Here is a 15,911-nt window from a genome sequence, read left to right on the forward strand (position 1 = left end):
TAATTGGTAACAGGCTTTGTTATGTAAAACTTTTCTGTACCTATACCCCTGATGATGTAAGTTTTACAACTTACAAAACTTGTCGGGTTTTTACTGCTTATTTTTATGAAATTCTTTATTTACATCATAATGTGGTCTCAATAACAAAAACTTCCTACAGAACTATAAAGTTCTATTTGAGTTGTAACTCAGCAGTATAATCGAATGAGATACAGGAAGATGGTTGATGATAAGTTAGGTGTGAAACAAGGGTGCACATTATCTGCACTCTATTCCTCATCTATATGGATCACATTATGAAGGAAAGCAGTATAAACCTTACATCAAAATTGGAGATGTTAAGCTCTTTACTTTATGCAGATGATGTTATACTTTTAAATAAATCTAAGAAAAGTTTGCAAGGATTCCCTGACTAAATTGAATAACTGTTGTAATAAATTTGGCATGAAAATCAGCATTAAAAAGACGAAGACAATGAAAATAGGCAGAAACATTAAAATAACAACTGTATCCTTTATAGAGAACCTATAGAACAAGTAAAACATTTCATCTATTTATTATCATTATTATCATCATCAACATTTGACTTCCATGAAGTCAGAGACTCATCGTGGGAGGTCTTCACTTAAGTATGGTAAGAAGTAAAACTGAATAAATTTATATGGAATAGGAGGGAGATTATTCAAAACACTAAACTAGCTGTATGCAAGACAGTGATATTTTCAGAAGAGGCTTCTGCCTCTTCTACAGATACTTTCATAGACAGTGCTCTGAGGAATTAACCACTATTATTTCTCTGCTCTCCTCCAAAATCATTAAAACAAGAGCCCCATGCTCACCAATACTCTTTTACAGTTCATCTTAAAACTCACCGAACCAACTTCAATTGCTTCCTCTTTTATTCCATCTACTTCTGTTCTTTAGAACAGTCTCCCCCCCCTGCCTTCCCCCAAAGATTATCACCCTCAGCTGTTCAAGCAAAATGTGAACAGACTCTTCCTTTCTTCTATTTCTCTTGTCCACACATGGCACTAGTGTGCTATAGGTCTTGTTGCCTTTCATGTGTGGATCAGATTAAAAAATAAAATAAAACAAAATGATAACAAGGATACTATAGGCTGAAGCAGAGCATGTGATTGTAGCTGTAGCAATTATTTTGGTAGATAATTGAAAGAATGAGAAAGTTAATAGCATATATATATATATATATATTATTATTATTATTATTATTACGGGTATCTCCATGGAGTCAGTAGACTCATCGCGGGAGACCCAAACTAGCAAAACAATATCTGTCATATCTCTTCTTGAATTCATTTACAGACGAAGAGCTCACAACTAAGTCAGGCAATGAATTCCACTCATTCACCACCCTCCAGGCAAAAAACCTTGTTCTGACACCTTTGTTAACCACACTCTTCTTTAATTTCCAGAGATGACCTCTTGTTCTTCCATCACTTTCACACAGCTGAAACATTTCCCCTGCATCAATCCTATAAAAACCTTTTAGTAATTTGAATGTTTCTATCATATCCCCTCTTCTTCGCCTATCAACCAATCTCTGCAATCCACAAGCTCTCAATCTATCAATGTAGGGAGCATTTTTTATATCACTCACCAACTTGGTCACTCTTCTCTGAACCCTCTCCACAGCCTCCTCATCTCCAAGGAATCCAGGTGACCAGACCTGAGCACAGTAATCCAAATGTGGAAGTATCAATGCTTTATAAAGGGGAATAATAACCTCTTTATCTCTGGATGTCAGTGTGTTCCTCAACAACCAAGTAATCCTATGTGCAATCTTGGACACCTTAGCAATGTGTCCTCTGAACTTCATCTCCCTATCTACCAATACCCCTAAGTCCCTAGCCTCATCAATCTCTTGGAGTACCTTTCCATCGATGTAGTACACAGCTGGTAATCTTTTAATCCCAAAATGCATGACTTTACACTTTTCCACATTGAACTGACATCCATTTTCTTTTGCCCATTTTACCAGCTTATTTAAATCCTCCTGCAAACTTTCAACATCAGCTTGATTTTTTATTGCACTACACAACTTTGCATCATCAGCAAACAACTGAATATCTCCCTTTAAGCCGTTTCCTATATCATTTATATACAAATTAAACAACATTGGCCCAAGCACAGAGCCCTGAGGCACACCACTGGTCACCTGCCTCATTCTGGACTCGGCTCCTCCATACACCATATATATATATATATATATATATATATTTTTTTTTCTGTCTGAGGTAAATTTTAATCTATTGCAGAATTGGTTATATTAAAGCAAGAAAAGGTCTTGGCTTACGATATCTAAGACATGGTTTATAGTGGATTTTAGTTCTAGCGATAAGGATAACCTTGAGTGTCATAGGTTTTATAATCCTGAAATAATGCATAGCTTATCAAACCAAGAAGCAAAGTTTACTACTCAGTGCACCTGCCTAAACACAGATTACATTCTAGAACTATTCCAAATGCTCATCCCATGAAATGATTCGCTTTCAATAGCTAAACATACCAAAAAGCTTGAAAGCTACTCATTGGTAGGAGCACATCAACTCTGCCCAACATACTCTGGTTTGTAGATCTTATATAAAATAAGTATTATGATGTAGATGGCCTTGATAGCTGTCTCATTGCAAAGGATAACAATATATCAATTGTCTCCTTAAATTCTACAGTCAATTCTATTATAGATTACAATATGACTCAAGAAAAAATAAAACAATGCAATTATTAACTTTATTGATCATTTATTACCTACAAAACTTATCACTACAGCTCAGCATGTATCACAACGCTACAAAGTAACTATTCCAGTTCATACCATTAAGTTAGCATATATAAATCTGTCATCTATGACCAGTTCTACAACACCCAAAACTTAAATAAGTTTACTCAGTTTTCTAAGGAAAAAGTACGCACTCTCCATACGATGAAGTAATTGACATATTATCCAGCTTCTGAACATCTGGATTGTACTAAAAATTGCAAAATGTAATGATGATGATGACCAGTTTGGCATTAGCCAGATAATATATCAATTACCTTCCTTATGTTCATAACTAATTCATTTATAATTAGCTAAAAATAACAAATATCTAAAAATTATGATGATAATAAATTAAATTTATATATGTATGTACCTCAGGTCAGAAAATTCATCATCACTTGTTGCTAATTCATGGGAAGGTCCCAGATTTTTCTGAGTAAGCTCTTCTTCTTCCAGCTCACTAGTTAACAATTCTTCCTCAGATAATTCCAAAATTGTGTTTTCATATTCTACTCTTTCTGGTGTTTGATCCCTGCCAAAAGAATTTGCAGATCCACTAAGTAGAGATGTGATGACAACAGAATTATCTTTCCCATCAACAGTTACATCTGAAGAAAACTGACGCAGTGAATCAGTGGCTGGGTATTTTTTTTCCTGTGTTTCCACTGGTGATTCACTCTGAGCAGTAGCTTTGGCTAAAATTGTAGTATATATTTTTTCTTTTTCTTGTGCATCTACTTCACCAGATAAAAAAGCATGCTTTCGTTTCATCATTTCTTGCCATCTATGATCTGGTTTTTGCATACGAAAATGAGGATTGCAGTAAAACTTTCCTAGTGATAGAGGAAATGGGGGGGAGGGGAGAAAAAAATTATACATGTATAAGTTAAATAATGTGAAATGAAATATAAATTTGGAATTGAATGCTCGTGATATTTCTTCTTTAAAATGCAAAGATATGCAATACAGTAGCAGGGTATTTTACTTTAACCCATTATTATCACTGACTTTTCTTTTATTAGAAGCAGCTTCTTCAGAATGAAGTATAAATAAAATTTTCAACTAAAATAACTACAAAGTATATATAAAAAATGTGAAAATGTCTTGTGTCTGTTTTTAGCTTTAACTAATCAACTACAGAATCATGAAAAAAATGTGGGTACTAATTAAAAAGCACTAAGTCTATGTACTCTTTTTCATCATCTATGAATTACACTCGTCGATTTCTTAAAAATATACGTAGATACAATTAAAATGTTACATAACTTAGTGCCAGGCTAATTTATCTGAATGATACTCAGAGTAATAAAATATATCAAATACTATAAATAGTATTTGATATATTTTACTGCATTTTTAACTACAAGATCATTTTCAGTAATATACTTCAACAATTGAAACATATACAAAAATTACACAATATACTGACAAAAAGGAGTGTTTCATTAATTATGATTTAAATCAATGGTTTTCAATTTTTAGGCCACAAAATGATTTTGTGGCCTAAAAATTCACTTGTACTGTACTACAAGTGATGGTAAAAACAGTAATATGTAATGGATAAAGTAGTCCTCGCTTCATAGCAAGTAACTGCCCTTTTCACTAATGTCCTGATCAACGATACTATTCTTCTCTTACAAAATATATTTCTGCCCGATATCATGGTCCTCTTTGCCCACGTACTCTGATCCAGGTATTTCATGTGGCAAAATAACTTTTACCTACAAAAAGGTGTGGCCATGGGCTCACCACTCCCCCCCCATAGCTAACTTTTACATGGAAGACTTCGAGCAAAGAGTTCTGGATTCAGCCAGCCTAAAACCAAAGTCTGGCTCAGATATGTTGATGATATTTTCACCATTTGGTCCCATGGCTGCGAAACATTAAATACATTCCTAAGCCACCTGAACAAACAACACAAATATATCCAATTCACCATCGCAATTGAAAACAACTCTATTCCTTTTCTGGACATATTCGTCATACATCTTCCCTCAGACTGCCTCTCCTTCACTGTCTACCGCAAACCTACACATACAGGCCAATACATATATAAAAATTCATACCACCATCCAACACAAAAACTAGGAGTCATCAGCACCCTCAAACAGAGAGCCCTAACAATTTGCTCCAATAAACAAGCTCTGAACCAAGAATTTGAAATCATTAACCAAACATTTGTAAAAAAATAAATGGCTACAATAAATAAAGTTCAGAAGATCCTCCATAAAAATGCCATTAAAAGCAAAAAAGATCACAAGAATGACATAGCCATATCCTATATTAAAGGAATTTTGGAAAAAAATAGATAGAACACTACTTAAATACAACATTAAGACAACCTTCAAATCCCCAGCAAAATTAAGAAATTTATTTAGCTCCTCCATCTTCTTTACCTTGCCCACACAGGGGTTTACAAAATTCAATGTACATGTAATCTACCTTACATAGGGGAAACAGGATGCACCATCCCAATCAGAAAAGGTGAACACAAATACCACATACCTCCACTTTGGTAAAACAGGCCTATCAGACCACACACTCCAAACATGCTACAGAATTGACTGGAAAGGGACAAGTCTCTGCCCTGCACCAAAATCTGGTTTGAAAGAAAATTCAAAGAAGCTTGTGAAATGCTGAAACATCATCCAAATCTGAACAAAAATGCTGGATTAATTATTCCAAGAATGTGGAGGCCCTATCTTCAACCCATATAGCAACAAGAACAACCCCAGAGAGAAGAAAATCTCAATATGTGTGGAATGTGTGTGGAATGTATGCATTCCCGAATGAGGCTGGAGTATGGATTGAATGTGATAGTGGTGGGAGAATGTGTAGAAAGTGTATGCAAAGTGAGGAGTCGAAGTATGTGTCAGGTTGTGAGACAGTTATGGTTGAAGAAAGCCAGAATGCGAGTGAAAATAGTGGCTCGATAGGGAATTGCGGTGTACAAGATAGCAATGTGAGCAGTGATCTAAGAAAGAGTGAGAGCAATTATACAGAAAGAGGAAATGGTTTGAATGATAAAAAAAATGAGGAATTATTTGTAGGAAGTGAGATCGCTAGGCTGCGCGCAGTGATACAAGATGCACAGCGGCAATTAGAGCACCTGCAAAACTCCTTCCAGAGTGATTCCGCTAACGGAAATAAACAGCGTGGGCGAGTTTCCGAAATGAAGGAGAGAATGTTGTATGGTGACTCGTTATTAAGAGGAGTAATAGATAGGAGTGTAACTAAATCGTACTTACCGGGTGCGAAATTTAAGGATGTAAGTGAGAGCATTAGAGTGCAAAAACAGAGGGTGAAAGAAATAACAATTGTGGCTGGTACGAATGAATTGAAAGGTGATAAATATTTTATGAGAGAGGACTTGAAAGTATTGTTAAAGGTAGCGAAAGAAAAGAGTGACAGAGTTAGAATGGTGAGTCTGTTACCGCGGTATGACAGAGAGGAGTTTAGAAGGAGGGCCATAATCGCAAATGATATTATGCACAGGTTATGCGGACGGTGTGGTGTGGAATTTGTGGACGTGTGGAATGAGTTTGATGGGCGAAAGGACTTATACAAGATGGATGGCCTGCATTTGAATGGACTTGGTGTGCGGAGACTGGAAAAAATGTTGCTGAATGAAGTGAAAAGGGATGTGCAGAACCAGGGAAACTAGAACTACCAAGGAGGGGGGGAAGTGGATATCCAGACATCAGTGAGACAGTTGAGTGTAAAAATGTATATAATGTACCTGAGCCAGCAATAAGGACAAAAAATGGGAATGGGATATTTAGAATAACGCATCAAGATAGGGGTGGGACAAAGGGAACACTGCAATTCATGTATACTAATGCCAGGAATATTAGGAACAAGAAGGAAGAATTTTTGGCTTTGATTGGCTCTTCCTGGCCACAGGTTATTGGCATTAGTGAAACATGGCTGACGGAAGATGATATAGTTAGTGGGATAGAATGTGTAGGTTATAGTATGTTTAGGAGGGACAGAGAGAATAAAATTGGGGGAGGGGTGTTATTGATGATAGCTGATGAACTGCAGCCAAGGAGAATTGAAGTATTGCAGGATAGTGAAAGGAGCTCATTTGAGGCTATTTGGTGTGAGATTGATACTGGCAGAATAAAATATACAGTTGGGTGCTGCTATAGACCAGGTGATGGAATAGATGGTGGAGATGGTATGCATAAACAAATTGATGAAATAAGTGGAAGGAGGGTAATTATTATGGGGGATTTCAACTATGGTAATATTGATTGGAAGGAGGAGAGGACACATGTGAGGAAGGAAATGGATTTTATTCAATTATTAAGGGATAACTATCTGAAACAGCATGTAATTGAAAATACTAGGGGAGTGAGAGTGCTTGACCTGGTAATAGTATCTGAGAATTTGACTGTAATGAATATGACCATGTTGCCACCTATTGGTGAGAGTGATCATAAGGTCTTGACCTGGGAGGTGGCTAAAGGTGTGAAATTTGTGATTAAGACAGGGTATATGTGGAATTACCGTGCTGGTAAGTATGACAAGCTTAGGAGATTGCTTGGATCAGTGCCATGGCATGTACAACTGCAAGGGCTGGACGTCGATAGAGCATGGGAAGTGATCAAAGAGCATTTACAGGAGGTTATTGGCTGATTGTATACCTAAGGTCCGAATAGTGAAACAAGGAGGGGTTAAATGGATGAATAACACCATTAAGCTTGAGCTGCAAAAAAAAGAAACAACTATGGAGAGAATTTAAAGAAAGGGGTGACCTGCAGGCACACGAAAGGTATAAAGTACAGGCCAGAAGGGTAACAAGTGTGGTAAAAACAGCAAAAGCCGATTATGAAAGGAAACTAGCTATGCAAGCAAAAGAGAATCCCAAACAGTTCTTTCAATATGCTGCAAGCAAGAAAAAAACCGTACATGGCAAAATGATTTTAAGGAATGACGATGGTAAAGAGTTCACTGAACCAGTCGATATAGTGGAGTTACTGAGTGCGCACTTTGCAAAAGTATATCATCCAGGTGGTGACGTTGAAAAAATGAAGGAACAATTAGTTTATATGGGAATTGTGATGAATGAAGTGGAGGTGAATAGTCTATTACAGAACCTTAATGTGAATACATCTGTGGGATTGGATGGTATACCGGCACGGGTCTTGCATGAAGCGGCTAATGAATTATCAGTGCCCTTGACCATGTTGTTTAATCTGAGTCTCAGGACTGGTTTAGTCCCGAAGGCGTGGAAAGAGGGGAAAATAGTTTCACTGCATAAAGGAGGATCCAAGACTATGGTTGCAAATTACCGACCGATCAGCATATCAGGAGTCGTCGTCAAGGTCTTGGAGAAAGTAGTCAAGGGAAAAATACAGGAATGGATTGATGAAAATGAGATACTGTACAGAGGACACCATGGCTTTGTGAAGGGTAGATCATGCCTCAGTAACTTGCTCAAGTTTTATAACAAGGTGACGGCTGAACTGGATAAGGGAAATGGGTTTACAGTGATACTGCTGGACCTGGCAAAGGCGTTTGATAGGATACCACATGGAATTCTAATCCGTAAACTACAACATATGGGAATGGATATAGGGTTGGTGAGATGGATAGCTGGGTGGTTGATGGAGAGATATCAAAGAGTAGTTTATTCAGGAGTAGAGTCCAAAAGACGGCCTGTGACTAGTGGTGTGCCACAGGGTTCTGTTCTTGGACCACTGCCGTTTAATCTGTTCATTAACGATATAGGGAAGGGTCTAAGTGGGACAGTTCAATTGTTTGCTGATGATGCAAAGTTGGGTAGGGCGATAGTGAATGCAGAAGATGTCAAAGTCTTGCAAGATGACTTAGATAGATTGGAGTTCTGGACTAAGGAGAATGGATGTCAATTTAATGTGACAAAATGTAAGGTTATGCATTTCGGAGTGAAAAGATTAGCAGCAGTATACCACATTGGTGGAACTGTACTCCAAGAGATTGATGAGGCCAGGGACTTGGGAGTGTTGGTGGATAGGGAGATGAAGTTTAGGGGGCACATTACGAAAGTAGCTAAATCAGCTCATCAACTCACTTGGTTGTTGAAAAATAAGTTATTGTACCTCTGTACCGAGCCCTGATAAGACCTCATCTCGACTACTGTGCTCAGATTTGGTCACCTCGGTTCCTTCTTGATGGGGAGGAGGTTGAGAGGATCCAGAGGCGAGTGACTAAGATGATAGCAGGTCTGTGGAATGAACCATATGAGAACAGGTTGAAGATTTGTGGGTTGCAGAAACTAGTTGATAGGCGGAAAAGGGGAGATATGATTGAGACCTTCAAATTGCTAAAAGGATTCTATAGGATTAATTCAGAGGATATTTTTGAGATCAGGACTGGTGGTGGGAAAACTAGGGGACACCTATGGAAGCTGGGCAAGAGCGTGGTTAGCAGGGGTGTTAGAGCTGGGTTCTTTACTTTTAGAGTGGTAAATGAGTGGAATAAGCTGCCAGAGTCTGTTGTGGGTGCTATGACAGTGAGCGAGTTCAAGGCAAGGTATGATAGATACTGTGAGAATGTTGAACAGCTGTGTGAACATGATGTTTAGGGCCTCCCTCGATGAGTCTAAGGACTCCTGGAGTAGCCCGTGGTAATAATAATAATAATAATAATAATGAAAGGATTTTAGAAATTGTGTAATGTAGTTCAGTTTTTTTTTCTCACCAGAGGTCAGGCTTAGGATAAATGATTAACAAATATTTAGATTCATCTTACTTTTGTATAGTGCAGCATCATGTAGCTTGTATCTTGTTCATATATATATTTTTCTGATGATGACCTGAATACAGAGGTCAAAATGGCGATTGTTACTTGTTTAATGTTAAGTAATTATTCTAACACGTATTGCGTCTCCATAAATTCTTTACTATGAATGCTGATCACTGTGTAACCTTAAAAGAAAGAAAGGATAAAGTAGATTTCATGATGAATATTTTTTTAGCATTACCAGTACATACACACACAGCTAATACAAAGCCACAGTTTGAGGTTTATAGGGAAGGAGATACTGTCTTTAAATGACAACATTGAGGATGGGAAAAACTGTTTTATCAGTTCATCAAGCCTCAGGTTATAACCAAAAACAAATGCATATGTAAAATTTTTGTATAGACCAAAAATAATTTCATAAGGTGTAAAAGGTGATAAAAAGTTAAAATAGATGCACAATTCTCCCAAAGGCCTACAATCATTCCTCAATAGGGAGGAGTGTTTTTCATAGTCTATTGCAGAACCAAGAAAGAAAGAATGACTTCCTGTCTGCAATCCCTCCAGAGACTAGATTGCCAATGGTTTGATTTTTGGCTGTATCTGGTATAGTTTGTTATTAATCTCTATTTCATTGTTTATCACTAGGATAATAGTTCTTTCATGATATACTTTTAATAAACATAAGAAACAGACAAACAAATATGTATGGAAAATGCTAACATGGCTGCATTTTCCTTGATCCAACAAATGTGAATGCCTGGGGGGGGGGGGCTCCTTATATAATGTAGCACATGTCGCAGTTGAGAGGGAACTGGATATGATGGTTATACCAGACTTCTTAGTGCTTGTAGTAACTTAAGGAATCTGTGTAGATGATACATCTTTAGTACAATTTCCATTTCATATAGTGTAATGCAAGCTCTGGCATGCAAATCAGTAGAACAGTTGCCACTCTAGTGAGATCCGATTAGATATTATGCTGTCTTGGAAAAGAGAAGAATGCTCCAGAAGAGCCTCTGATTATAAGAAGTACAAAAAACACTGCTTTGCGTATTAAAGAGATGCTGGTAAACAGGAGGGGGTGAAGTGTTGCCCTAAACTGGACAAAGAAAAACTGTATAATGGAATGCAGGTACATCAAAGTGTAAAGGATTTTGAGGTGTCACTATGCTTTTTTTGGTGGTTAAATTTGAATGCCTATTTGAAAAGGGATGATAACACAGTAATTGTCACAAATAATGAAGAAGGTAATATAACATTTTTATTTTTTATTAATATTTGGCTCTTTTTAGTACAAGATGTGACAATTAAGAAATAACAACAAACTTTACAAATTTGCAAATATTTCAAAATAGAGTGGACAGTGATATTTTCAACAGAAAAACAAATCCCAATATCAAAATTTAGTTCCACTACACAGGTTTATTAACATTCAAAGCTAAAAATTCAGTTTTTGCTGTTTAGTACTTTGTGGGTCCTCCTCTTGCCTTTATTACAGCTTGGCATTGGCAGGACATTGATAAAATCAATTTTCCAATGGATTCACCTGTCAATTCATAGTTCCATACCCTTATAATGGCTTCTTGGAGCTCCCACAGTGTTTTTGGCTGCTTCTTGTTGATTTCAGTCTCCATTTGGTGCCACAATTCTCAATGGGATTGAGATCTGGGCTGTTTCATGGCCACAGTAGTTAACGAATAGTGTTCATTGAGCAATTTATTAATCTGCAACAAAATTAAAGCTTTTTTAAGTACTAAACTCAATTCATATGATACATTTTAGGCCAAGGGGCAGAGTCATCCTGGAAGATGCAGTTCATTGTTATGGTAAAGAGGTCTCTGATAGTAGGTAGCAATTCTTCGAATTTTCTGATACACTTGTGAATTGACTGAAACGTTTGTGAAATACAAGGAACCTGCACTGTGATATGACATGCAGCCCCAGACAGCCAGAGTTAAATTTCCTCCCTGATTGTATTCAAACTGTGTCTACCATTGGTGCCCTGAAGGTTAAACTTTTTCTCATCAGAAAAAAATTTCTCTTTTCCACTGATCATTGGTGTAAAGAGCATGCCAAATGAAGGGATGCATTTGGCATGCTCTTTGCACCAATTTAACCAAACCAATCTCATTTTTTTTGGTTAAAAGGACTTTTTATTTTTTTTAGGGTGCCTGGCTATCAGTCTCCATCGAATGAGTTTTCTCCAGACAGTTACAGAGCTTGCTAAAACTCCCATTTGTTCTTCCAAGTCCCATTTCAGTTCACCAGATGGTGCATGGCAAATCTTTGAGGTAGAGCCACTTTAGAACTCCATCTTGGCATGGTGGTGGCTTTCTTCCTTTCTTCCTGTCTCCTTCTTCCTTTCAGCAGATCCGGTTTCCTTCACTTTAGCCTTTTCCATTCAAAAGCTTGAATCACACTTTTTCTGCGAGGTGCTAACTGCATGTTACTAGCCATAGCAATCTCAGCATGAAAATGTGAAGTCTAGCTCTTGCTGTCTATTTATAGCATAAAAAATTCTGACACAATAGCAGCAACTATTTCATTATACAGAAACTGCTGGGAATGATAGATGATGCAATACAATTAAATATCTAATGATAAACCAATGAAAATTACCATTTAACTAATAAAAACTATATTTATGTAAAATAATTCAGTTTCTATGAACATTGTGTGTGTGACACCCACAAATGAAATGCTGTAAGACACAGCACATCATTGGCATGTGTAAGTAAGAGGATAAGAAGAAAGAAGAAATTTGATTACTCGAAGGATGTAGTATTTGGTGATAAAAGAGTGAGGTAGCTGTTCCAGAGTACAGAGGTGGGTGGAATGAAAAGAGGAGAAATTGATTTGATAAGTTTGAAAGTAGATGGTAAATGGATGTTGACCAACAGACTGCTCTTGTTCTTAGTGTTTCTGAAGAAGGTGGAGAAATGATAGTGGCAAATTTAGCAGATCATTTAGCATAAAGTACCTGTAGAAACATAAGGCAGAAAATGAACATCTGTGAGAAAGTGTTACGTTGTTACTTTTCTGTTATTTCTCTATCCTTATCCCTGTCGTACCTACCAAGCTTGAAATCTCTAACCTATCTCTCTGGGGCCGCTTCTCCTTTCGGAACTCTGACAAAATTTGTTTGATATAGCTGTGCCAGCCAGAGTCCTAGTACAGAAGAATTCTTGTACAAAGAAACCTTCCTAGAGTTCAAGTATTACCTAATCTTATTAAAGTATTAAGTGCCTATAGAAATTTCAATTGCAGTCTTGGCCTAAAACTTTCTTTAATTTCCCCTTATTCACAGGTTCAAACTTTAGCGAGTGGTAAAATCAGTCTCATGCTCAGACAAACTCAGGCTTACATAGAAAAAACATGTTTATTAAATATAAAATTCCATATAAATAGACTTCCACACATCAAAGGTATGTCATATCAAAATTCCAATTCACTAGCTAAGCAATAAGGAACATTCTAATTATCAAATACACTATTTTCATTTCTAGGTTAAATAAGTACACATTCATCATAACACTCTAGTTCAAAATTCTAAGTAAAGCTTGCTAACAAAGATCAATTCATATTCAACTGAGTGTTGCATACTTTCAGGCTTTCAGACTACTAGTCCAATATAATTACACGTTACTGAGCATAAAAGTCACTTAAAAGTTCTCTTTCCTTCAATTAGAAATCTGTTCTTCTCTGTTTGCTCCAATACTAATTTTTACATGAATAAGGAAATTTCTGTACATTACCAGTGTCCTGAGAGGATATTGCGCTTTATCGAGCTGTGCCCACGTGGAGGTTACGCTGATGACACAAATCGCCATTCCTTGCACTTTGCTGGACAAACGTTTGTCTACCGGATCGATATTGTCATCTCGGCCATCCTTCAATGGGGGAACTGTTCCGATGTATCGCATCGGTCAACTCTTACTGATGGCCCTAGCTGATGTCTGCCGTCAGCTCACGTATAGCATGCCTGACTCCTTCAGCTAGCAACTGGGAAGGAGATTATTTCCGGTGCTGTCGATCGGTCAGCACTCTGCTTGTCCACACGAGAAAACAGAAACAGAAAAAACAGGGGTCGAAACCCACGTGAACTTGCTTTTTATTCTTCTTTGTAGTGCCCTCTTCTTTGCGTTCTCCTATTCTCCCCTACGTGATTGCATCAGACTTCTGCTCCTTGAAGAGTGCTCTTTTCGGCGAACGCGAGTTCAGCTTGCCTTCCACGAACGGTTTCGCTTTGGTTGTTACGTCATCGTAGGCAGCTAGCTAGCAACCTTTGAACCTTTGTTTGCACTTAGACATACATTCTTACATAGAGTATAATTTTGACTTCAATAACTTTAAACAATATAATTCTATTTAGACATACAAATTTCCTCCTCTATTTTACTTCTTTCTAAGGTAATTCTAACATGTTTTATTTTATATTTCGCTTTCTTAACTAATAGTACAAGTATTTCTAGCTCAGAATTATGTTTCTTGTTAAATCTTGAATGAATGATTCTTCTGTTGAAAGAGTCCTCATTCAAGATCTAACAAAAGGATCTGGAGTGATTCTGTGAAAGAAGGGTGCAGTCTTTTGAATAGCATCAAGCAATGTTAGTGAATGCCTTGGGTACACTACCCCAAATGTAGGAGTAGTAAGGATGGATTTGGGATTTATACAACCTTAGTAATGGTATAGGTGAAAAGAGGTGCCTTGTGCAGAAAAGTACAGTTTTTTTTGGCAGCTCCAGACACTATATATAATATGCGTATGTGCCAAGAAATGTTGGATATGTAGGTCAATCCGATAACAGAAATCTAATCATGTTCTGATATCCAAGTATTAAAAATAAAGGGAAGTGACGTTACAGATTATGCAGGATTGTGTTTCAGAAGCACCAAAATTTACAAGGTTATCCTCACTCCATTCAAAAACAGTGAGAAGATCAGAACTTAAGCATTTATTATTATTATTATTCTGAGGCTTCTAATGACTGGGCACTATAAGGTTTGTCAAAATTAGAAGGGAGAGTGTAATGTACTGTCATAAGCATAGCTATAGATAGGATTTGAAGTCAATGAGAGCAGGATATTTATGTCCAGGAAGAGAGAGTGGATGACAGAATCCTGGGAATACTTCTGTACTGGTGGAAAAATACGAGGAGAGAAAACCATCTACCATGGCATTTAATGAGCAACTTGAGATGAAGTTGGCAACCTAGTTGCAAAAGGTTCAAGGCAGACCAGATCAAATGTTGAGAGTGACATTAGTAATGCCAAGAGCAACCATGTGAGTTTTTCCAAACATTTCCATGGCTTGAGTCCAGAGGTGGGTGATGAATACTAGAAAAGCAGATGTAGATCAAGAGTGATGGAATCCATATTGCTAGTCTACTAATTTGCTGGTCAGCCTCTAATTATTAGGTTTAATGGAATGAAATGGGGGGATTGAGACAGCCTTCCCACCAGTAGTGTTACCCTGTGGTACATTGCTGGTGCTTCAGACAAAAAGAAGCCCCAGAAATGAATCACAAGTAACATGAAGCTATTATCTCAAACAAGGCTTTCAAAGGTACCAAGCCTCCTGGACCACTTGCAGCAACTATGATAAATACAAAACTTAAAAAGCTCCATGGCGGCTTGATCGTCACCCAGAATAACAAGGATCGTATTGCTTGTTTGGGTGGAGGGCAAGATTCGAAAAATAAGTAACAGTCCCTTATACAGCACTCTCTCAAGATATGTTCCTTAAACATAGAAGGACTATCTAAATTCAAAGCCGAAGTCATCGGCAAAATAGCCAAAGGCAAAGTAATTGATGTCTTGGCTCTCCAGGAAATCCATATGCCTGACACAATCAACAGACTCTCAATAGACTACAGATCCCAGGCCTAATTCTCGTGTCTTATAACTGCCGTCCCAAGCATGGTCTGGCTTCAAGGAGATAACCCAATGTGTACCTGATGCAGAATACTCCATAGGTATTAAAGTTCAAAATATCACCATCTACAATGTCTACAAACCATCATCACAATCCTGGCCTGATCAGATGGACCCCCCCCCCCCCCCCGCTATCTATGCTGGTGACCTCAACTCTCATCACACCATGTGGGGCTATTCCTCTAACAACCAGGACAGCAATAATCTAGTTAACTGGATGGATACATATAACCTGTATTTGATTTAAGATGTCAAGCAGGAAGGCACTCTCCACTCAGCCAGATGGAACAGAACCCACACCCCAGATCTGTGCATAGTCTCTAAAGACCACCCTCTGCCAATAACCAGAACCATCCTCAACAGATTCCCTAATAGTCAGCATTGTCCTATACTAATAAAGACAGGCACATCAATCCCAGCCATCAGCAGAACACCAATCGCTAGATGGAACCTTCTTAGGTCC

At 37.6% G+C, this 15,911-nt stretch overlaps 1 protein-coding gene across 1 annotated transcript in view; it reads right to left on the reverse strand.

The window, feature by feature from the left end:
- Window positions 1–15,911, reverse strand: part of Mical (Molecule interacting with CasL) — a 538,428-nt gene that overhangs the window by 175,909 nt on the left and 346,608 nt on the right. Inside the window, exon 18 of the mRNA XM_090406620.1 lies at window positions 3,156–3,615. Within this exon, the coding sequence (XP_090262746.1) occupies window positions 3,156–3,615 (460 nt within the window). The remainder of the gene's footprint in view (window positions 1–3,155; window positions 3,616–15,911) is intronic.

The sequence above is a fragment of the Typopeltis vanoorti genome, chromosome 16 (assembly GCF_054136105.1).
Source record: "Typopeltis vanoorti isolate ZY-2024b chromosome 16, IOZ_Tvanoo_1.0, whole genome shotgun sequence".
NCBI lineage: Eukaryota > Metazoa > Arthropoda > Arachnida > Uropygi > Thelyphonidae > Typopeltis > Typopeltis vanoorti.